Below are 24,910 nucleotides of genomic sequence, written 5' to 3' on the forward strand. Positions count from 1 at the left end.
AGGTAATTAAGAAAATACATTGTCTTTTGTATTTTCATTTAGTATTAAAAGGGTGCTTTGTTGTTCCAAAACGCCAAGGCTTGTATGGATTTAGTCATATTTCCGATTTAAGTTATATGTCTCTAAAAACAAGCACATAGGGGCATTCCAGAATCACAAGCTACTGTAAACAAAATGGTAACTTTTTCCACTATTTTAACCCAAACGAATTAAAAAGTTGCACACATTCTTTAATACGCTAGTTAACGTGAAGGTAAAACATCCCTTTAACATTAATCATATACTACATAACATACGCTAATTAGTCTGCGCCTGCGCAGTCATTACTTCCGCGTTTAGCCCTCTTCTGACGTAAACGGAAGTTGCCGGAGTTGCGGAGTTTGTTATAGGGAAGCGGAAGGTTCCGAATTTCTCAGCTTCTCTGCTCTTATTTACTAGTTCGGTAGAAGGGGATAGTTTCCGATGGCGATGAATTATAATGCCAAGGAGGAAGATGGACATAATCACACGTCGGGTGTTGGTCCTAATTTAGGGAAGAGCAAAAAGCCTGATAATACGGCCTTCAAACAGCAGCGCCTCCCTGCCTGGCAGCCCATTCTCACAGCCGGTACCGTTCTACCAGCGTTCTTTATTATCGGGATCGTGTTTATTCCCATCGGGATCGGCATTTTTGTCACTTCCAATAACATCCGGGAATTCGAGGTGAGGGGGCGCTCTGAATTAAGGTGCCATAGGGCGTGTTAGCAGGATAGACCCGTCGTGAGTTATGGGGGTTAAACAATATACTTTGAATTTAAGGTTATACAACATGGTAACGATGTATAGAAGTCCGTAACCAAACTAGTGTAGCTATAGTCACGTTGCTATGACAAGGCTTCCTTAGCTGATGCATTCCAAGGTTAGTAGTAAGGAAATAAAGTGATTTAATCATCTAATGGGGATGTGCCTGCTCTCAAATACCTTCTCTCTAACAATTTGTATGGTACTCGCTTGACTCAAAAAATAAGGGCCAAACCTGTCCTCATAATGTAAGAATGAGCGCTTATGGGAAAATGATTTGCTGTTGCACTAAATCTATACTGTCACATATAAGTTGGACCTGTGTGGCTGCAAGGGCCATTGGTGTTATAGGCACCTGTTAGCCGTACATAACCCTTAGTCACTGAATAACAATTAATGATTTTAATATATCGGCATGGGTCCTTTCAACTGCTTACACCAACGCTGTCTCTGTCGCAACATGAATAGTTTATTAAAGGAGACATATTGGATAAATGGGGAAAAACGCTTATTTTGTAGGCAAATATGAATAATATACGGTGCTGGTTTCCCTTTGGGCTAAACATTAATCCTATCTGTAACAATGGCCCCTTTATTGGAGCTCCCTTTAGATCCTCTCAGGTCCCTGTCTGGGTTTCAAATGAGGGGTGGGCGTGTCCTTACGGTCCCTGCCAGAAGCACAGTAGGAGGGGGAGAGCCAATCACAGCCCTGCACTCACAGAAGCACAGACAGGCTTCAGTTCCCTATCAGGTCAGCCTAGCTGCTGATTGATTCCTATCCTACAGTGCAGGGTACGGAGGGCCACCGGCACCCCAGCTCATCCAGAGAATTCAGCCAGCAGGATGTGGAACAGGTGGGCGGGGCTAGTGGGGTTTTTGTGGAATTTCTCAATAAATCAGTCAGAAACACAACATTTTTAAGCACAATCCTTCTGTATCTAGAGGAGTATAATTCACTGGTACATTCATAATTTTTATAGGATATGTCTCCTTTAACACACCATACTCGGCCTCAGTGTTTGCAGGGGCATATTAGTTCAACTGAACAATGAACTAGGCCAGTTTGTCATAGAGCTATACAGCTGCCACTGTAAAGACACAGGAGACACTGTGCCGTAGTAGCTGAGCACACAACAAGGCTACAAATGCAGCCTATTGCTGACTGCTAAATATTATTGTTCCTATAGCTTTTACAGTACAACAGGTTTCATGAACCTTTAGATGCTAGTAACCTGTGTTTTTCACTTTTATTTCATTATCATTTTTTTTATATGCTTTACATTTTTCCTCCACCTATGGTAAATACTCTTTAGCCCAAACAATTATAGTTTTGTGTCAGCAGTGTGTGTTAAATGTAAGATACTTACATACAGGGTCTTGAAAATGCACTTTCAGTAAAAAAATACAAATGTAACCTTACAGAGATCTGGTCAGAATAAGGCTGTAAACGCTATTTGCACTATGTTGTTGGTTTAGTGTATATTATGTATGTAACCAAAATAAAAAATTTGTTGGTTGGGGTTACTGATGGCTTGCTTGGTGATCTTAAGGTGGTCATACACAATATGATCTGTTCATTTCCCCCGATATGCCCACCTACGGTGGGTGATATTGGGCTAATTTGATTGTTTGTCCCTAGCTGGGTATATGGGCCATTGGACCAAGGATTTCATCAACAAGCTGATGCAGTTCCTGTTTCAACAGGAAAATCAAACCTGCCCTATCGAGAGATGGGCAATTTTATGCCAGATATTGGCTGGGTAGGCCTGTCGGGTGTGGCAAGCCAATCTTTCAGTGTATGGCCAGCTTTAAAAGCTAAAATGTTGCAGAAAATAGTTACTTCCTTGTCTAGTATGAAGCTCCACCCCATTATTATATTGAGCCCTCCTTCTCCTTTGAATAGGAAGCTGGGCAACCTACCTACTTGGCTGACTTCCTATTCAAAGGAGAAGGAAAGCTCAGTATACTGAAGGAGGCAGGACAGCTAGATAAGGAAGTAACTGATTTATATAGCATGTTTAAAGGAATTCTGGGAACTAATCCGAAAGAGCTCCAAGAAAATTCCATATGCATGTGTTCATCTTATAGGCTAAAGCTCACACACTGGGTTTTTAAAGCAGAAGCCACAATAAGAAAGGGCATCAGACTCAATCTATGGAGAGCGGTATATCATTATGGGGCTGTTTAGAGTCATTTTAGGGATTTTAAAATAAAAAGGCTTACTTATCCTTTAAGATGAACTCTTGGTGCTTCACAGTAAGGGGGAAGACACACGGGCGATTGGTTTCCGCAATTTTTCTCCCATAGATTATAATGGATGTCGCTGCCACTAATCGCTGGCATTTTCGCTGTGCAGATTAGTTGCCGCGACTTTTTAAAAAGTCGCGGTGACTTATCGCCCCGTGTGTCTTCAACCTATCTCTTCTGGTCAGTGTGCTTATGTTGCATAAGTTAAGATTACCCAACTCCAGAGTATAGTATGAACAAAATAAATTTTAATACACTAAAAGCATGATACACACTGGCTAACCAGCAACATTGTCAGACTCTGCATCTCATAATGCCAAAACAGTTAAAAGGTTTTTAACAAGAATAATAAGTAACACTCTCATAAAAACATCATTGTAGGAAAAAAAACTTGGAAACGTGTACCACAATTAAGTTATGCTTCAGCCATTTTGCTTAAGCTGACCATACACGCACCGATAGTTTCGTACGATATTCAGTGCGTGTATGGCAGCTCGGTGAGGCGACCGATATCGCACAAGGCTGCTAAAAAAGGCGCCTGAGCAAAATCTGCCTTCAGGGCTGAATCGACAGAAGGAGGTAGAAATCTTATTGTTTCTACCTCCATATCTGACGATTCAGTCCTGAATGTCAGTGGGGGTTGGAACGATCTTTCGTGTGACCAGTGGTTGCACGAAAGATCTTAAATCTCCATGTGTGTGGCCAGCTTTAGCCTGTGCAAGCTAAAAATCATGTGATGTGCTTAGCTGGTAGGTGAATTTGTTAAAGGAACAGTAACACCAAAAAATGAAAGTGTATAAAAGTAACTAAAATATAATGTGCTGCTGCCCTGCACTGGTAAAAGCTGTGTGTTTACTTCAGAAAGTCTACTATAATTTATATAAATAAGCTGCTATGTAGCCATGGAGGCAGCCATTCAAAGGAGAAAAGGCACAGGCACATAGCAGATAACGGATAAAACACTATTGTATTCTACAGAACTTATCTGTTATCTGCTATGTAACCTGTGCCTTTTCTCCTTTTTTCCAGCTTGAATGGCTGCCCCCGTGGCTACACAGCAGCTTATTATATAAATTATAGTAGTGTTACTGTAGCAAACTCACCAGTTTTACCAGTGCAGGGCAACAGTGCATTATATTTTTATTACATTAAAGCTCTTTCATTTTTTGGTGTTACTGTTCCTTTAACATTATGGTGTGACAGACAGGAGCATTTATGCTGGGTAAAAGAGGTTGTTAAAATGCCTCTTTCACACATCATTAGCTTAACATCATCGAAAAGGATGAATAACGTTTATGCTGTCTCGGCAGAAAACAATGCAATTGATTTCCTATTTGAAGTGTTAATGCGTTAATTCTAAATGTGATTGTATACTTTGAAGGTCATGTTTGCAAGGTATCTGAGAAATAGGAAGCAAGAAAAAAAAAAGAATCTAATGGAGATGTTTGTGGGCAATGTGTGACTTTTTAAACTACTAATCAATCACCAACTAAAAGTCTACATGTATATTTGTATCTTCTATTGGGACCCACTGCTTTAGAGAGAAGGATGAGAATGGTGAGGAAAACTGGTGCCGGCAGAATAAAAATGCATGCAAGATCCTGCATATATCGAAGCAATATTATTTTTGGAATTAATCTATGCAAGTAGGCTAGATTAATAATTAACAAAGATTTAATAAAATAGAGGCACATTTACTGAATAAAGATTAATATATGTGCTTGTTGGTATATTAAAATTACATTCAAATTAAACACAGTAAGAACATTTCACAATCTCTGTAAAAGCCTTGCCCTTTCATCTATTTGAAAATAAAAATACTTTCCTGCCCTTCCCTTAGCACATTTTCATGTCCCTCCCTTCATGAGCCTGATGCTTCACTTAAAGGAACAAAAAAAATGAAATTGTTCTAAAGTAATTGAAATATAACGTACTGTTGCTCTGCAATGGTAAAACTGGGGTGTTTGCTTCAGGAACACTACTATAGTTTATATAAATACGCTGCTGTGTAGCCATGGGGGCAGCCATTCAAGCTGGAAAAAAGGAGAAAAGGCACAGGTTACATAGCAGATAACAGATAAGACACCATTGTATTCTACAGGGTTTATCTGTTAGCTGCTATATAACCTGTGCCTTTTCTTCTTTTAAATGGCTGCCCCCATGGCTACACAGCAGGGTTTATATAAACTCTATTAATGTTTCTGAAGCAAAACACACAACTTTTACCAGTGCAGGGTCGCTGTACATTATAGTTTAATTTCTTTAAAATATATACATTTTTTGGTGTTACTGTTCCTTTAATGGCATTTTTACCATCCACATGGGAAGAGTAGTTTTGAATATACAAGTATTTATTTTTTTCTACGTTTTTGTTACACTTGTGTTATATTTTGTGTTTGTATATTTATGATGCCGAAGAATAATTGGAATTTCTGACCATGTTGTGAAATATTATAACTTTACACTTAAATGCTTATATTTTACTATTGTTTAGATTGACTACACTGGAATAGATCCCAGCAGTCCTTGCTACAAGTGCTTAAATGTCACCTTGAATGACCCACCATGTACTTGCACTATTAATTTTACTTTAGATTATGCATTTGAGGTAAGTTCTTTGATGTGTATGATTTTTGTTTTGAGTTGTTAAATTCTAAAAATGAACACATCGTGCTTTAATTTTCAGAAGCACAAAGCTGTGTGTGTTTATGCATAATTATTACATTATGTATGTATGTATCACATACAAAAATTATACATGGTAAAACCTCAGTTTTACATACCCTAATTTTATTTATTTATTTTTTGACAGACCAATAATTAACGCACTGCATTTTATATTTTCTTGGATTTTACACTATTTTTTCTTTTTTGGTCCTGTGAAAAAAGTAAAACTGGAATTTTAAATATCCTGAAAAATATATATCCTTATATTTTACAATAGGTGGATATTATCCTATATACAGCTGACGAAGGGGCTTGAACCCAGACAAATAGAAGTTGTGTAACATAGGCTAGTCCCCATTTGCCATTTGCTTTTAAGTGCTGCTATTTTTAATTTATTGAGCATTCATAGGGAGTGGAGTCGCCAAGATTTTGGCACTGGGAATAAATCACTGGTGATGCCTTGGTGTGCATGTGCTTTTTTTTTTTTTTTATACCTGATTTCCCAGACTGAAAGAAAAACAGGATATTCAGTCTTCACTACAGGGACAGGTTCCCTACTCCCCACTAAGGCTTACAGTGTGATACAACCCTCCCCTCACCTTGTTCCATTGTGAAGTGATGGGTTCTAGGACTAATTCTCTCAACTTTCCAGAATATGGAAATCAAAGTATTAGAATCACTTTACAATGGAACAAGTTTAGCGAGGGGTTGGGTTACACGTTAAACTGGTCATATACAGCAAAACCTTGGCCTGATTTGGGCACATGGGTGAAAGTTCAGTGTTAAATGCACCTTTTCTTCATAAGCCCAACTGAATGAGCTCATGTAAAAGTGGGCTGTACAGATCCCTTTTAAACACGTTGCTTTATGTGTACAGTATCAAAATATTTATATATGTTGATGCTATTTTGCAGAGCAATGTTTTTATGTATTATGGACTATCAAACTTCTATCAGAATCATCGTCGATATGTCAAATCCAGAGATGATAGTCAACTAAATGGAGACAAAAATTCTCTTACAGTAAGTACCATTATTGTTTTATTGAGATTTACCTGTCTCTTTGCAGAAGACTTCTTGGTTAGGTCCATCTATGAAAATATGGAGTGTCTGGTTACTCTCTTCATTCTCATACATGGAGCTCTCTGAACTCTATTTTTTGTGGTCCTACCTTTGAATGCATCTGTAATGCAGAGATGGGATCTGTTAAAACTCCAAATTAGGTGAAGGCCATCTCCCATATACTCCATTTTAAGCAAACAATTTGAATTATTATAAATGGTTTCCTTTTTCTCCATAATAATAAAACGGTACTTGACCCCAACTAAGATGTAATTAATCCTTATTGGAGGCTAAACATTCCTATTGGGTTTATTTTTTAAATTATATTTTAGTAGATGTAAAGGAGAAACAAAGTCATTTTACTGCCAATAGATTCGCCACATTAGTGCCACCTAGAACACTATATTTATTCAGGCGAAAGCTGTACTAGAGTAAAGAACTCTAGAAGCTCCCTCTGATAGCAGCTGCCATTTTAGCTTGGTCTTGGTAGCTTCCTGCTGCAGTTATAGCTGTTGGAAGCTCAGATCACACATTCCTAAAGGTGGGGGAAGTGAGTTCTTATGCATTTTTATGAGAGGGGGGAGCATAGTGCTGGGCGGTATACCGTAAAATACCGAATACCGTTTTTTAAAAAACCGATATTAATTTTTGAAATACCCCCATACCGGTGATGATCGGGTTGCGCCCCGTGCGTACATGACGTCAGTACGTACGGTGCACCCGTGCGTACTGACGTCATGTACGCACGGGGCGCAACCCGAAGCGGCACGGGCCGCAGCGCTGGCCAACTTGCTGTATGGGGGGTGGTGTTTATAAATAATAATCGTAATTATAAGGGGAAAGTGGGGGGAAAGCTTCCTGCTTAGCTGGTCACATGCTCCCTCTACTGGCGCCTCACTGGTACAAACCTCCCAAAATTGCACATTCCAAGTACAGAACTGCATGAAGCAGTGCTTCATATACCGATTTAGAACCTCCTGAGGAATTGTACCAACATGAGCCTTTCCATATATTTTCAACTTTGTTCCCTGTGGATTAAATACTAATTGTCTCAATAGCAATATTTAGGGGCCCTGGCCACCAATGTTAATTGGAAAAAAAAATACCGTCAAATACTGTGATACCGTTATAATCTTGAAAAATACCGTGATATAAATTTTTGGTCATACCGCCCAGCTCTAGGGGAGCAGGAGAAGGTAAGGGGAGAGAGGAGAGGACTGAGCAGACTCAAACCCCAAACCTGAAGGAGCCCTAAAAGAGAGGAAGTCTGATACCAAAGAACATGTTTCCAAAAAGGAAACAAGAAATCCTGTGTTTCTTTTGATAGAGGACTCGGTGCAGGATTTCTGTGAGTGCTTATGGCTGTATTTACATAGACCTTTCTGAAAAAGCTTATTTAGTTTTTACCTTTCCTTCTCCTTTAAGGCAGTGATCCCCAACCAGTGGCTCGTGAGCAATATGTTGCTCACCAATCCCTTGGATGTTGCTCTCAGTGCCCCCAAACCATGGAGTTATTTTTGAATTCCTGGCAAGTTTTGGTTAAATAAAAACAAGATTTACTATCACATAAAGCCCCCTGTAAGCTGATAGTGTGCATAGAGGCTACCTAATAGCCAATCTTATTCCTTATTTGGCACCTCCATGAACTTTTATGATGCTTGTGTTGCTCTCCAAGACATTCTATATCTGACTGTGGCTCGCAAGTACGAAAGGTTGGGGATCCCTGCCTTTTAAGGTATGGAGATCTAAATTCTGAAAAAGATTCCTTATCTGGAGGTCCCGAGCACTCTTGATAACAGGTCCCATACCTGTACTTTAGAAACATTATGTTGAATTTGAGTGGTACTTTAGGTTTACCTAAAAATAACAATTAGTATATTGTAGGACATAGCAATCAAAATTAAAATTACACATGGTCTTTGTTTTTGCATATAATTAATTTGTACATTCAGTTTTTAAAATAGCCATATTTGGGTTTTCCAGTATGAGGAGAAAATATAGAGGACAAACTATCACAATAAAAGATGCAAACCTAGCCTAAAGATAAAATCCTACCTTACTATGACATAAAACTTTCTGGAATACCAAAGTTATAGTCTAAACAGCCTCCAGGGAATTGAAATAGAAATGATCCCATAAAAACAAAATAAAACTTCAAACTGCTACATAGGGGCAGCATATAGGGGCACATTTACTAATCCACGAACGTCCGAAAAGCGTCCAAATGTGTTTTTTTCGTAATGATCGGTATTTTGCGATTTTTTCGTAGCTGTTAAGACTTTTTCGTAAATTGTCGCGACGTTTTCGGAACAATTACAACTTGCGCGAATTGTCGCGACTTTTTCGTAGCCGTTACGATTTGCTCGTATCTTGTCGCAACTTTTTCGGATTGAGCGCTCGTAAACTGCGGGCAAAACCTTCAGACTTAGCATGATTTTGGAAGCCTCCCATAGGACTCAATGGCACTCTGCAGCTCCAACCTGGCCCAAGAAAAGTCACGATACTGAAGCTTGAATGAATCCGAAACTTGCGTACTCTGCGCGAAGGCTACGATAAAGTCGCGACAATTTGCGCAAGTCGTAACGCTACGAAAAAAACGCATTCGGACGCTTTTCGGACGTTCGTGGATTAGTAAATGTGCCCCTATGTGTTGAGCATGTTAATTTTTATCTGCAGATTAAGTACAGATACATTATTAACAAAACCATTCCACCCCCCCCCCCCAACCTTACTCTCACAGAATTGTCAAACCCCTCCCTCACTTTGTTCAATTGTGCTGGGACAATGATTGGCACCGCCTGTTATGGAAAGCAGAGGGACTTTTTCCAGTAAAAGATTTATAGCTAATGAGCAATAACAAAGCAACCTCTAAATGTTTTATTGTGATAGGATGCAGTGCCATGGAATCGGCTCTTTAATACTGTATATACAGTGTTTTGTTTTTTTATTGTTTCCAATATTGATTAAAAATTGCATGAAAATAATTTGATATTAATGGCCTAAAAAATGTATTAAGATTTGCACAGAAACAATTCTCCAGAAGGCTTCAAAAAGGTTTTCATAAACCTATACTTTCTATTAGTATATAGGAATATATTTGAATCTATATCTTCAAATACCTGCTGGTATAGTTTTAAACAGACACAGAACATTGTGTTCCCAGAACATATCAATAAAGAGAGATTAATACCCCAGCAGATGAAATGCTTTAGAGCAAAGACAGAGGAGGCAATAAGTCACCGCGTTTTTTTTAAAACTCATTGCGGCGTCTAATCTCTGTGCACAAATATACAAGTTGCGCGTGCAATATATAATTAAATGTAAAAATGAATACATGTTTGATAAACTGTCACTTCATTTGTTTATTGACCTATTGTAGGCATCATAGAAAATGTATTGTAAGCTTACTTTCACCCATAACTTTAAAATTTGAAGACACTAGTTAATTATTTAAGTGAAAATAATCAATGCACATCAAAGGGCAAATTGCATAAAGCTCTTTTAATACTTGTCGTATTTACCTTGTTTATAAATACATTGACCTTATTTGATCTTCAGTACCTTCTGCTTTCATGGTATTTAAAAAGACTTCTTCAGTCACAAAAGCATTGCTTCAAATGCATGCTTAAAGGAACAGTAACACCAAAAAATGAAAGTGTATAAAAGTAACTAAAATATAATGTGCTGCTGCCCTGCACTGGTAAAAGTTGTGTGTTTACTTCAGAAAGTCTACTATAATTTATATAAATAAGCTGCTATGTAGCCATGGAGGCAGCCATTCAAAGGAGAAAAGGCACAGGCACATAGCAGATAACAGATAAAACACTATTGTATTCTACAGAACTTATCTGTTATCTGCTATGTAACCTGTGCCTTTTCTCCTCTTTTCCAGCTTGAATGGCTGCCCCCGTGGCTACACAGCAGCTTATTATATAAATTATAGTAGTGTTACTGTAGCAAACACACCAGTTTTACCAGTGCAGGGCAACAGTGCATTATATTTCAATTACTTTAAAGCTCTTTCATTTTTTGGTGTTACTGTTCCTTGCATGCACAGTAGTGTGAAAGGCTGAACTTTAACAAGAAAGTCGTCACTTTCACCCTACTGCACGTGAGCCGGCCCGGAATTCGGAAGAACAAATACAGCTACCCCTGTACGATTTTCAGGAGCACCAACCCGGGGTATAGTAAGAGATTACAATTATTGGCACCCCTAGTGATTTTACATTTCCTTATCCTTTAAGGTAGCAAGAGAATAATTAAGGTTTAGAGAGGATTTGCCTCCCCAAATAGTGATTACCTGATGTATATTAATATATCTTTTCTAGTATTCCAACGGAAAGCCGCCTGCAAATATCCTCCCCCAACAAAAAAGTCTTCGCTAATGCACTCTTCGCCCTGACAGGGTTTTTGGACTTGTCTGATCGATACCTGGTCTAAGGGCCCCATGCATGGGCCAGCTCAGACTCTCAGCAGCTTTTATCGGCCCTTGTATTGCTACTTTTCGGTTGAATACACACAATGCTTCTAGTCGCAGCTACTTGTCACGGCTACAGAAATAGACAATGCTGATCATCTACTGATAATTGTCTCTATGTGTGTTTTTTAACAGGCAATTCTCAGTATTGTCTATGGCAAGGTATTCTCTGGTGTTTAGTAGCTGCTACTAAGTAGCTCAGTGTCCAACTTTCCAGATTAAAGGACATGTAAACCCCACACACACAAATTTAATCAGTGAACAGCCTCTTTGAAATCTTTCAATACCTGCCACACTGGTTGTCCAGGGTTTAATAGTAAGGCTGCAAAATCTCCTTTATCACTTAGATTTCCTTCTTCTCCTGTAACCCACTCAGCCCCCTCCCTCAGGAATTTGCTTTGGCTGTTGGCTTGTGGGCATGCTCAGTTGTTCTAAGCTCAGATTACTAATTGCCCCCCCAGTCTAGCAGCCAGTGAAGAGATGGCATTGCTGGTTCCCATAGAAACTCAGCTCTAACTGTCTGCTTCATTTTTTTCTTCTGAGCTCAGCTTTACCATTACAGTGCTCAAACAAAGCAGAACTTTTATTAGAGACAGTTCCGCCTGTGTGAGCCTGTATTCTTGATGAAATATATGCTGAATAAGGGTCTGTGTGTGTATGCTGTTTGCATATTTAAATGTAACTGATTATGTATCAGAGGAAAAATGGCCACCGGGTGAAAGCTGCTATTTACTTTAGGAAACTGTGATGGTGCAGGCAAGTGGAAGGGGATATATGCAGTACAAATTATGCCATTTGGGTGGGGGAGAGGTGCCCAACTGATATACATTGTAGGCAAATGTAGGCTTTACATGTCCTTTAAACCAGCACCTGAGGCGAGAGAGACCAAAATTAAATCTAGTGTAGTATTATATTTAATATAGCACTCCGTGCAGTAAATCCTTAAGAATTAATTTAAATGTAGTTTCCCTTTTAAAGAGAATCAGTATAGTAGAAAAGGGATTGCACGTGTTCTAAATCAGCAGTCCACTCTCTTGTGGTTATATTCTTCACCTGGTAGATAGTAAGATTACCTACTTATGCATATAGCAGTGGAGTTCACTCCCCAATGGTTCAAAATCCTCCTCTGTTCAGATTAAAAAGAAGGCGCACTGTCCGTAGTGAAAACTGTTTATTTAACTAATAAAATAAGTTAGTATTGCACTCACACTTGATTAGTGTTTAAAAGCAGTCACTTATGTCCACAACGAGTCGCAGTCTGCAGATTTATATATGAGTAGGAGTTGTCTGTGTTCTCCACCTCCTCGTGGCACTGCTCAGCCAGATGTGAAGTACGTAAGTAGCTGTGTATGTCTTCACCCCTTTAGGGCTCTGGCACATGGGGGAGATTAGTCGCCCGCGACAAAACTCCCTGTTCGCGGGCGACTAATCTCCCCGAGTTGCCATGACCCGCCATCCCGCCGGCGAACATGTAAGTCAGCGGCGAGATTTCCCGAAATCGCCGAAAAAGACTTGCGAGTCTTTTCCGGCGATTTCGGGAAATCGCACCGCCGCGTGTGCCATCCCGCCGGCGGGATGGCGGGTCATGGCAACTCGGGGAGATTAGTCGCCCGCGAACAGGGAGTTTTGTCGCGGGCGACTAATCTCCCCCGTGTGCCAGAGCCCTTACCGCTTACTGAATAAACAGGCTGTATAGCTGCTTGCAGCACTTTGCGTAACTTTTAGTACTTCTTTAAAGGTACAAATGCTTAGTTATGCTAATTGCTAGCTTCTCCTTGAACAGAGGCAGAGCATATTATTATGTGAAAGATAAATAAAGGTAACTAAAGGAAAGATGCAGTAGACATCAGTGCTTGTAATAGTGAAGTTCTACATTCAGTAATTTTGTTTTGGAATCCTTTTATTAACTTAACCCCATATATAGTTTGTTTTTACACCTGAGTTATAATGTTATAAATTAATCTGCAGAACCCAAGTAAGGAGTGTGAGCCATACCGAACCAATGGAAGTAAGCCTATTGCTCCATGTGGTGCCATTGCCAACAGTATGTTTAATGGTAAGTTATCCCTGTATTAGGCTGGAACAAGAAAATGTAATATGATATTTGTTTGAACAGCTGACCAGTAGATGAAGGTTGCCTGAATTCAAATTTTCCACATGTAATTTTAAGGGTTTGGATTCAGTTTGGTCAGGCACTTGGATTCATTTGAATCCTAGCTTATCACTACTTATTGGTTGGTGTAGGTTACAAGACCAGTAGCAAACCATGCTCCTTTTATTGTATTATCTCATAATTGTGTTAAGTTTTACCATTGATTATATCTGCAGAATGTAGCAGTGTGCTGCCACTTTTTACCTTTTGTAAGATTAATAGTTTGCTTGTTATTGCACAGCTTCTTTATCGTTCTCAGGAAACCAGTTTGTTTATGTTTGGGAGTAAGCTTTGCAATCCAAAGATTGGTTTAGAATGCATTATGCAGCTTATTTATTATGGATTTTAACATTTATAGCACTCCTGTAGGTTAAAAATCAGTGAGATAAAGTAGAATAAGAAAAGGTCTTATGACAGGGCAACTTCGGGAAATTGTAGTGATGGGGAGATTAGTTGCCCGCGGCAAAGAAGATTTGTTGCAGATAATTGTGTTATTTGCAGTTGTTGACCAGACAAATCCATAATCCAGTTTTTGGTATTACTGGTTCTTTAATATGTAGGAGAATTTGGGGACATGTTAATAAGTAACAGGAACAGTTAGCTACAAGAGGGTACTGGTAGCAGTTAGCATGGTAGTGTAAAATAAAAGTGAAATGCCACATTGTTTCTCATTCCTATTTTCTTTTTTATATATAGACACACTAGTTCTGTATCAAATTGTGAATGGTGCAGAAAAACAGATTCCACTGGTCAAAAAAGGTATTGCTTGGTGGACAGATAAAAATGTGAAGTTCAAAAATCCCACTGGAAATGCAAGTAACCTAGAAGCTGTTTTTGCAGGTAAGTTAAGGAGCCCGGCTGTTTCTAATGTTTTTAAAAGAGTGTGTCATATATTGAACAGTGTTTTTTTTTTTTTTTTGGGAGGGGGTATAATTTTAGTTTATTCACTGCATGATCAATCAATCCAAAAGTACTAATGCTTTACATTCTGCTATAGATGAAATTGTACATTTAAATCTGAATAAGCACAGAGTAGCTGTTTTTTGTTTCTTGAATATTTGTACTTCAACTAGACATCAGTATATAGATTCTGTTGCTGTTCTTGTTGAGTCAGTGGCATAACTACATGGTGCCGAACCCCCCCCCCTCCACTGGTCATGTGCTAGCATTAACGGGCTTCTGGGGACATTTTCTCTACCCTGAAATGGCAATGCTTAACCTCTTTTAAATCTGGGACAACTGGAGCACTTTGCAAAAGAGCATTCCAGATTTTCAGAAGAAAGACATAGAAAGCTCACTCATCCCATTAGGATTCACTTGAAATCAGTTATTATTTCCCATGCATGTGTTACCAGTATTAAGCCGAATGTAAATTAATTTTAAAAATAATTTTGTCAGTCTATTTTTTTTTTTAATTTTATTTTTTTTAAATCTAAAGGGATTTGTGCAGTGGATGAAATTATTTTAGAATAGTTATTGAAAACACATGAATATTGACCACATCTGTATAAATCCAATGGATGACAAACCCACTACCAATACTAGCTTTTTTGGGGCTATAAGCAGAAACTAGTACTAGAGAGTAGAATATGTGAGCTACAATGTTCTACTTTATTTTGCTGTGTAGTGTTAAGCCAAAAGCTTTAGGGGCAACAACCCTTTAGGTATACTCAATATATTTGTGCATTTATTACCTGTCATTATTGCATTTTCTGTGCCTTTTTTTTCAGAATGCCCATGAGTCTGGATAGAAAAAAGTAGTTCTGATTGTGCTTATTTTAGTCACGTAAACAGCAAAAGATTTTTCTTTTTTTTTTTTGGGAGCTTTGTGTAATCTTGATCTCCTCCTTTCTGCATTTATTCCAGGTACAACAAAGCCAATTAACTGGAAAAAAACAGTTTATGAGCTAGATCCAAGTGAGCCCGATAACAATGGATTCATCAATGAAGATTTTATTGTATGGATGCGTACTGCTGCTTTGCCTACATTCAGAAAGCTTTATCGTTTGATAGAGAAGACTGATGCTACATATCCAACTCTGGCACCTGGCAATTACTCTCTTGTTGTTGAATACAGTATCCTTTACAACAATATTAGTAATTTAAATGTTTTATAAGGGAAATAAAGTTCATAGAAACATAGCTATTGTGGGGTAGCTGTGAACGAGCGATCCTCTTCATTCTGTCGTCTATCTTCCGAATCCTAGAGCCGGTGCATTCTCAGTAGAGTGAAAAGCCATCTTTTTTTGTTAAATTTTGGCATTTATCGCTACTGTGCATGCACAAGCGTGGTAAAGACAGAAGAACAAAGAGGATCGATGTCTCACAGCTACCCCGGGCTGGTGGGGGTTTTCTTCTAACAGGAGCACCAACCTGTGGTATAATGTAAGTGATTACAATCACTGGGGGTACCTAACATTTTGGCACCCCACAGTAATTGCACCTTTCCTTCAGGGCTGTGGAGTCGGAGTCGAGGAGTCGGAGGCAATTTTGGGTACCTGGAGTCGGAGTCGGCAAAAAATGAACCGACTCCTACTCCGACTAAATTTAAATGGCAATAAAAAAAAATAAATAAAGCAAGTGTAAATGTCCCAATTCACAAACAGTCATAATTAATTACTTCTCTGCTATAAGAATAAAGCCCAATGCACGCAGTGCATAAACGAACACGTTGAGTGACCATGAAGCATGCTTTTCATTGACTGTATGAATGTATAAATACATTAGCATATTAAAAACAGAGGAGTCGGAAGTATCGGAAACTGAGGAGTCTGAGTCGAAGAATTTATCTACCGACTCCACAGCCTTACTTTCCTTCTCCTCTAACTTTTAATATGATGTATACCCATGCAGGTGCTTTTTAAGAATGCATGGATTTGAATGAATGAATTGTAAAAAGTAGCCTTTATGATAGAGCCTCTGATATATTATTTTGCTAATAAAATATTTATGTATCTTAAAGTTGTGGTTCACCTTTACGTTAACTTTTAGTATGTCATAGAAAGGCTAAGCAACTATTCAATTAGCCGTTGTTATTTGTTTATAGTTTTTGAATTATTTGCCGCCTTTTTCTAACTCTTTGTAGCTTTCAAATGGGGGTCACTGACCCCTGAGTCAAAAAACTATTGCTCTTAGGCTACAGTTTAATTATTTTTGTTACGTTGTTACTTATTTTTCTATTCAGGCCCTTTCCTATTCATGTATCAATCTTTCATTCAAACCACACCCTGGTTGCTAAGGTAATTTGGATCCTAGCAACCAAATAGCTACTGAACCTCCAAGCTGGAGAGCTGACAACAAAAACTGAAATAATTAAAATTAATTACAATTAATAAAAAAATGAAGACCAATTGCTAATTGTCTCAGAATATTACACTCTACATCATACTCAAAGGTGGAAAACCCTTTTAGGGGGGCAGGTTACTTTTTGGCAATAGGGATTTAAAAATCGGCATTAGGGACTTTAACAGTAGGGACTTTATTTAAAGAAATCTCTAGTTTGTTTTAGTGCTTACCCAGTTACATGGGCAGAAGGCTGAAAGAGACAGAGCAACACAAGCTTCCATTGCTACATCTCTTCCTTACCCATTATCATAGTATTAAACATATTAACAATTAAAGGGGATTTATCTCAAAAATGAAAATTCAATATATGAGTCCTATGACTAAAATAAGAAACTTCCGAAATATAATCAGTTTAAAATTCTATCCTGTATTAGACCTACTTGTCAATCAAAATCAGACCCCAATTTCTATATGAAAAGAGAATAAAGAAAGCTTATATTACAATTTAATTTTTGTGATAGTTCCCCTTTAATGCTATGCAAAAGAGGAAAAATGCAAGGCACTCTTTCTGGCAAAGCAATGTCTGATTTCTGCATTCTGGAGAAGGGTGAAACCCTCCCCCCCCCATCTCCAGTGGGATATGGAAGCTCTTTTACTGAAAAAAAACAAACCAGTGCGTGGAGAATATAGTTAGCCATGCTCTAGAGTTCTTTTCTTTTATTACACTAACACTTCAGTAGAAGGTGGAGGAAAATATGTGACACATAATAAGTATTAATTATTGACTCCTGTGTATCTTGACGTCTAACTTTCTACATAAACATGTTCCTCTTTAGTGACACTATAAAAAAAGTTTGGCTTTCCTATATAATTTTTAGATTACCCTGTTCGCAGCTTTGATGGAAGGAAGAGGATGATTCTCAGCACCATCTCCTGGATGGGAGGAAAAAATCCATTCTTGGGAATTGCTTACATTACCGTGGGATCAATATGCTTTTTCCTTGGTGTTGTACTGTTTGTTATACATCATAAATATGGAAACCGTAACAATAGCGCTGATATTCCCAACTAATTGTTGATACAGTACTACTTGCATGTGCATCTGGGCAAATTCCACACTGCACAAAAACATGTATGCTATATTCCAGCTATAGTATTTTTAATGAGTGGGCACAAATTTTAAGGCCTTTTTATTTGTTGTAATCTGGGAGAAAACTAGTAAAGTATTGCTGAAATATGAAATATTGAAACTAAACTTGTGCTTTGTTTCAAATTCGTATTCTATATTTTGTTCTGTTCACTCTGTCCTTACATATGGAATTGCCAGACCGTATTCATGTTTTCTTTAATGTGATACTGGTTAGCTTTTTGCCTGTGTAACTTTTCCTCTGGCATCCTCCTTAACAGCAAAATGTGGATATACATTAGTGTTTTTTTTAAAAATGGATACAGTGTGCTTGTGAAATAATTTAAAATAAGCTAAGGGAAAATATAAGGAAACACATTTTTCACAGCTGCCTCTTTTCACCCAGGATAGTTAAGGATTAAATAATCTCCATGTCCTCATTCTCTAAATTATTTCTCATTCTTTAATTTTACTGTGCTGTGTAATTTCATAAGCTTGGGAAGATTTTTTTTTTGTTTTCTTTAATACTAAAAGACTGTTACAGTGCTACCTACTCTGATATGCACACTGGGTACAGAGGGAAAACTTGTCAGTCTATAGTAATAGACTCCTTATTCACAGCATCTTTGGCAATATTTGCCTGAACAGATCATACAATACTTTATAGCTTCCATCGCAACTTCTCGAGAAGGAAACTGTCAATACTTTGCCCTGATAGCGTGTTGAGTGGTTATTGATATCATTTCTGGTTTCCATGGGTAATCTTTCATTCATTATGCCTAGAATGTAATTTATTGCTTGTGTACATTTTTCAAAGTTTTAAAGAAAGAATATTTAAGTGCAGGTATTGAAAAAGATGGAAAATGTGTAATATAGCTTGTTGATTCTACTGGTCTCTTAGTTAACAAATTAAAGGAGACGAAAAGGTTAATCACTGGGAGGGAGGGGTGCCAAATGTTATGCAACCCTCCAGTGATTGAAATCACTTACCTGGTACACTGGGCTGGTGCTTCTGTTTAGCAGTAAAACGCCACCAGGGTATTTGTGTAGAACTTGATCTGCAGTAATCGCCTTCCTCTTCTGTCTTCTATCCTGTTGGCGTGGGCAGGCGCATGCACAGTAGACTGAACGTTTAGCTTTTCACTCTACTGTGCATATACACCTGTGCAAAGAAAGAAGAAGCGGAGAAAGTTTTCTTTCACCCCTGGAATTACCCTTTCCTTCTCCTTTTAGTTTCAGTACTATGCAAGGCAAATTACTTTTGCACATAGCTATTTTCTGGTGACAAACAATTATAATTTATTTGTCAAAGTGAGAAATTTGGCATAACAAATGTAACATATCACAAATTATCTTGCAGAGGGCTTTAATTTGCACTAGATACTGTCCTGCCTTGTTAAACTGTATAGATGTAGATTTTGTTGCCATAATTAACTGAACACAGAATCCTTTAAGATGTTTCTTATAGCTAGTGGTTCCTTTTATGTAAGTCAAGATCTCTCTGATTTTTCCTCACGCACAATCCAAGAGCCTGGTATAAATTATCTAGCAATCCTTTTTTTTTTTTCTATTTTAATATAGACTTTGTGTATACATATGCTCCTGCTATTTTTCTTTAAAAAGAAATACACCCAGTTTCTACCCTTATAAGAAATGTATCCACCCCTGTATTGCCATTCATTTAATTAAACATAAGCAGAGGAGCATTCAAAAGTGTTTTAAACTGGAATACTGAGATCCAATATTGTTTGAATGATGACCAAATATAAGCTTATATATAGTTTTAATCTTTAAAATAGCTTATTGTTTCTGAAGTGAAGCCTAATGGCATTAAAGAAATGGCTCTCACAACTGCATGAGATTTGGAATCACTATAATGTTCGTAATGTTGTTTTTGCTTTATTTGTTGTGCAGGTTAGTTTTACTTGTATATTATGTACTTGGTCCTGGGTCTTATATAAGTAATTAAAACAGTTATGTAAATGTTTTCTTCAATATCTGATATGCCTCTTAAGTTATTTATTTTTTTTTTTATATTAAAGGGTCATTTCATCTAAAATAAGCTTTACAAACACCATTTTATCCCAAAAAATATATTAAAAGACTAAGAGTATTGGCAGTGTCGGACTGGGGTGCCAAGGCCCCGCCAGAAAACCGTAGATGCTTGGCCCATTAACCCCTTTTCTCTTCAATCACTTTTTGTAATCTCTTATTTACTACTTTTTACATACTATTATCTATACTTTCCTCTACATGGTGTAGGCATACAAGGCAAATGGTTGGGTGAGCAGGAGGACCTACTGACACCTGGGCCCACCCGGAGTCTTCCTGTTATCCTGGTGGGCCAGTCCGACACAGAGTATTGGTATGTGCAGGTAACAATTCCCACAACAAGAGTGCAGGCAGTATCTGCCCATTGCTCCTTTGTAGATTATTTAAGACAAGTACCCTTTTAGGGCACAGTCACATGTGGAGTACAGTTGGCTTTTCTTTGCTCCTGCTTGTAGCTGCACTGACAGGCACTGCGTTGGCCTGAGTGCAACTACATGGAGCAGGGATCAGCTGGAAAAATGAAAAAGCATGCTTTGTTGGGCCATCAGCCACTCTGGCTGACAGTTTCAGTTAGTGGAGCTACACACAGGAGCATATAGGAGTGGAATCCCTTCTATTCATCTGCATACATAGTGGAGAGCAGTGGAATGTACAACACATGTGACTGTACCTTAGATGATCTTGTTCTTTTGCTCTTCAGTTTCACATTTAAACGGCTATATGTTTGCTAGGGTCACTGACAATAGAAACCAGACGCTTGTTTAAATGACATAGTGGAGGATGATTAGGAGAAAGTTTATTATCAAGGGGTCATTAATACAAACTAACAAAAATGAATTGCCCGACACCAGTGTCTCCATCAATTTTTTTTTTTTCTTCTTAACATTCCTTTCTACCGCCTGATTATCTGTAAGTGTTGGCCACATTTATCCTAAGTTTAATGCAATCAACTTTTTTTTTTTTTTTTAATTTAAACAGAATAATTTGTATAAAGCCTTGCAGTACCCACTGACCTGAATGTGTGTGTGTCCTCAACACTTGTTTGCAAGAATTACGTTTGGCATTTCATGTAGTAATGCTGTATGAGGTAGAAAAAGGATATGGTTCAGACATAACTGTTTACAGAATACTTTGCAGTCTAATGGATTCATGGAAGTGTGGTGAGAGATTTGTTGCAAAAAAAAAAAAAAAAAAAAAAAATGTTCAGCATATATTGTCCTGTTGTGTTTTTTTCCCCTTCAATAAAATCTCTTATTGAATGTGTGCTTTGTATTACTGTCATTTTTGTTGCAAACAAAAACTTTGTATAAATATAAAATTTAAAGGAAATATGACACACATTTTACCATTTATCATATGTTTATGCTTATCTTCTAATTTTAGGGTTGTGGAATTTAAGGATGAAACAAAAACTTATGCATAAAGTAAAATTGTCTAGAGCGCTCCTTATAAATAAGCACTTTCTAATGTTACACACATATACCACGGGAGCACTTACCCGCTCAGCTCCAGATGTGCTGCTAGCTGGCTGAATCCCAGATGAACATAACATCAGAAAGAATCTAGAAAAAATGCGGAGCACTAAAAGAGAGCTGCATTAAAAACATTTTTTATATTAAAAAAGTGCATGTACATCCATGGACCTTATGCTTAACGTGTTTCGTGGTCTCATGCCACTTTCTCAGAAGCATCATCAGCCCATAAATAGGAGGACATAATTATTTGACCCCTCACTGATTTTGTAAGTTTGTCCAATGACAAAGAAATGAAAAGTCTCAGAACAGTATCATTTCAATGGTAGGTTTATTTTAACAGTGGCAGATAGCACATCAAAAGGAAAATCGAAAAAATAACTTTAAATAAAAGATAGCAACTGATTTGCATTTCATTGAGTGAAATAAGTTTTTGAACCCTCTAACAAAAAAAGACTTAATACTTAGTGGAAAAACCCTTGTTTGCAAGCACAGAGGTCAAACGTTTCTTGTAATTGATGACCAAGTTTGCGCACATTTTAGGAGGAATGTTGGTCCACTCCTCTTTGCAGATCATCTCTAAATCCCTAAGGTTTCGAGGCTGTCTCTGTGCAACTCTGAGCTTGAGCTCCCTCCATAGGTTTTCTATTGGATTAAGGTCCGGAGACTGACTAGGCCACTCCATGACCTTAATGTGCTTCTTCTTGAGCCACTCCTTTGTTGCCTTTGCTGTATGTTTTGGGTCATTGTCATGCTGGAACACCCATCCACGACCCATTTTCAGTTTCCTGGCAGAGGGAAGGAGGTTGTCGTTCAGGATTTCACGATACATGGCTCCGTCCATTTTCCCGTTAATGCGAATAAGTTGTCCTGTGCCCTTAGCAGAAAAACACCCCCAAAGCAAAATGTTTCCACCCCCATGCTTGACGGTGGGGACGGTGTTTTGGGGGTCATAGGCAGCATTTTTCTTCCTCCAAACACAGCGAGTTGAGTTAATGCCAAAGAGCTCTATTTTGGTCTCATCAGACCACAGCACCTTCTCCCAGTCACTCACAGAATCATTCAGGTGTTCATTGGCAAACTTCAGACGGGCCTGCACATGTGCCTTCTTGAGCAGGGGGACCTTGCGAGCCCTGCAGGATTTTAATCCATTGCGGTGTAATGTGTTTCCAATGGTTTTCTTGGTGACTGTGGTCCCTGCTAATTTGAGGTCATTAACTAACTCCTCCCGTGTAGTTCTAGGATGCTTTTTCACCTTTCTCAGAATCATTGACACCCCACGAGGTGAGATCTTGTGTGGAGCCCCAGAGCAAGGTCGATTGATGGTCATTTTGTGCTCCTTCCATTTTCGAACAATCGCACCAACAGTTGTCACCTTCTCTCCCAGCTTCTTGCTAATGGTTTTGTAGCCCATTCCAGCCTTGTGCAGGTCTACAATTTTGTCTCCGACATCCTTGGACAGCTCATTCCCATGTTGGAGAGTTTGGAGTCTGCTTGATTGATTGATTCTGTGGACAGGTGTCTTTTATACAGGTGACTAGTTAAGACAGGTGTCCTTAATGAGGTTGACTAATTGAGTAGAAGTGTCTAACCTCTCTGTGGGAGCCAGAACTCTTGGTAGGGGTTCAAAAACTTATTTCACTCAATGAAATGCTCATCAGTTGCTATCTTTTCTTTAAAGTTATTTTTTCGATTTTCCTTTTGATGTGCTATCTGCCACTGTTAAAATAAACCTACCATTGAAATGATACTGTTCTGAGACTTTTCATTTCTTTGTCATTGGACAAACTTACAAAATCAGTGAGGGGTCAAATAATTATTTCCTCCACTGTATAAACATTTAATATAATGAATGAATAAAAGGACTGTTTTTAATGCATTTCTCTTTTAGTGCTCCACATTTTTTCTAGCTTCTTTCTAATATGTTAACCTGAAGTACATGAGTCAACAAAGCCTATTCTTTCCTATAGAGGCTGTACTCCCTTCCATGTAGAATCAACCAATGCAAGTGGAATGCATTTGTGATCCACCTATCTTCGCTGGTTGCATGCAACACAGTGAATACAGCCAGCTATAGGAAATGATGGACTAAATTAAGTCATGCATTCCCTTGTAGTGGAAGCCATTAGAATGAGCATTCTGACACTACCGAAAAATTCTTATGAACAAAGCATGATAAGGGGTATGTACTGGTTGCTCCAAAGGTAACCTGATAATGCAAACAGCAGGCATTAGCTTTTAAGTTCTTGTAGCTCTGTCTAATGCAGGGCTGCCCAATCACATTTATAGCACACAGAGTTTCCTTCATATCATTATGCCCCCCTGCTTTTAAACCACAACACATGTGACCAATATTTATTCAAGGCCAAAATATAAGGGGGTGCTCTAACTTTTTGTATATATGCATACACAGGCACCACATATGTGTGACCTGAAAAATTATAGAGGGATCCAAAACAGCCATTTTTCTTTATACTTTCCCATCTGTTAACCACTTTATCAAAATTGTATGTCTCTCCTCATTTCTCCATTATTATATCTATTTTCCCCTCTCATGCTCCCCTAACCATTCTAGTTTGTGGGGGGATGGGGTGGCACAGTTTGTCATGTAATGTGACCCATGCATCTGACATTTAAAATTGGTTGTGTAACCTGCAACAGTCAATTGTGCCAACCTTTACTTTCACAAAAGATTGTATTAGTGTATTGTATTGACACCTTTTCTGGAAATAAAAATACTGGGCTTCCGATATATTTTTTCTTCATGTACTGGTACAGGCTGGTAAAATACTGGCCAGGTGGAAACCCTCCTTGGGTGAATAGGTCGGACTAATGCCAGCAGTGGAACAGGGTCGCACCCCTTGATGGAGTATATAAAGAATGTTTTATTCTTTAATACAAACAACAAACCAGGCATACCTAAGTGAAGTAGAGTTTACACTGCGGGGCGGGGCAATTTAACACCTGTAGAGAAAAAGGATATGGAGTATGTGAACATTTGGCGTTAATTCTTCTGATTTTAAATTCTGACACAGCAACGTGCCAAGCGTGTTTGTAGAACGCGTGAATATAACATCTGATAGTTTCAACTAATTTATTGTTTGAAGGTTAACTACATCCTGGCCGGGCGGCGCATTCTGAACGCCTGTCATGATTCAAAGCCAGGTCTTCCGGAAAGTTAAAACTAATTTACCGATGGATAAAGCAAAGCACACGCCCCCAAGCAATGGCACTTAAAGGATTCCGTGCCCACAGATTCTATAAAAAACGTCTACGTCCACCGCGGCCATATTTGATACTGGCAACAACTATATTAGCACCACTTAAATGAAACTACGTGGGCCGGTCTGAATGGATATTTGCTTATGCGTGCAAAAGAATATATATCTTGCTAACAGTGTGATAGCTAAACAAGCCTAACGCATTCCATTCAAATAGTCTTCGACCCCAATCTTGACATTTGCCCTTATTTGATTGTCAAGCACGCCCTTCCTGTGACGCACAATAGTTTCCGGTTTAAGTGTACTTCCTTTTCCGCCGGGCTAGTGTCCTTGTCCTTTCTCGGAAGTTATAGGTTGTGTGAGGAGCTAT

At 38.4% G+C, this 24,910-nt stretch overlaps 1 protein-coding gene across 1 annotated transcript; it reads left to right on the plus strand.

The window, feature by feature from the left end:
- The first annotated feature begins 450 nt into the window (after positions 1–450).
- Positions 451–17,927, plus strand: tmem30a (transmembrane protein 30A). Its single transcript, NM_203802.1, is given in 7 exon segments — positions 451–702; positions 5,522–5,635; positions 6,609–6,716; positions 13,201–13,288; positions 14,081–14,224; positions 15,251–15,460; positions 17,548–17,927. Coding segments are annotated over 7 exon segments (1,098 nt in total). The 5' UTR covers positions 451–462; the 3' UTR covers positions 17,742–17,927.
- Positions 17,928–24,910: the final 6,983 nt, after the last annotated feature.

This window comes from Xenopus tropicalis, chromosome 5 (assembly GCF_000004195.4).
Source record: "Xenopus tropicalis strain Nigerian chromosome 5, UCB_Xtro_10.0, whole genome shotgun sequence".
NCBI lineage: Eukaryota > Metazoa > Chordata > Amphibia > Anura > Pipidae > Xenopus > Xenopus tropicalis.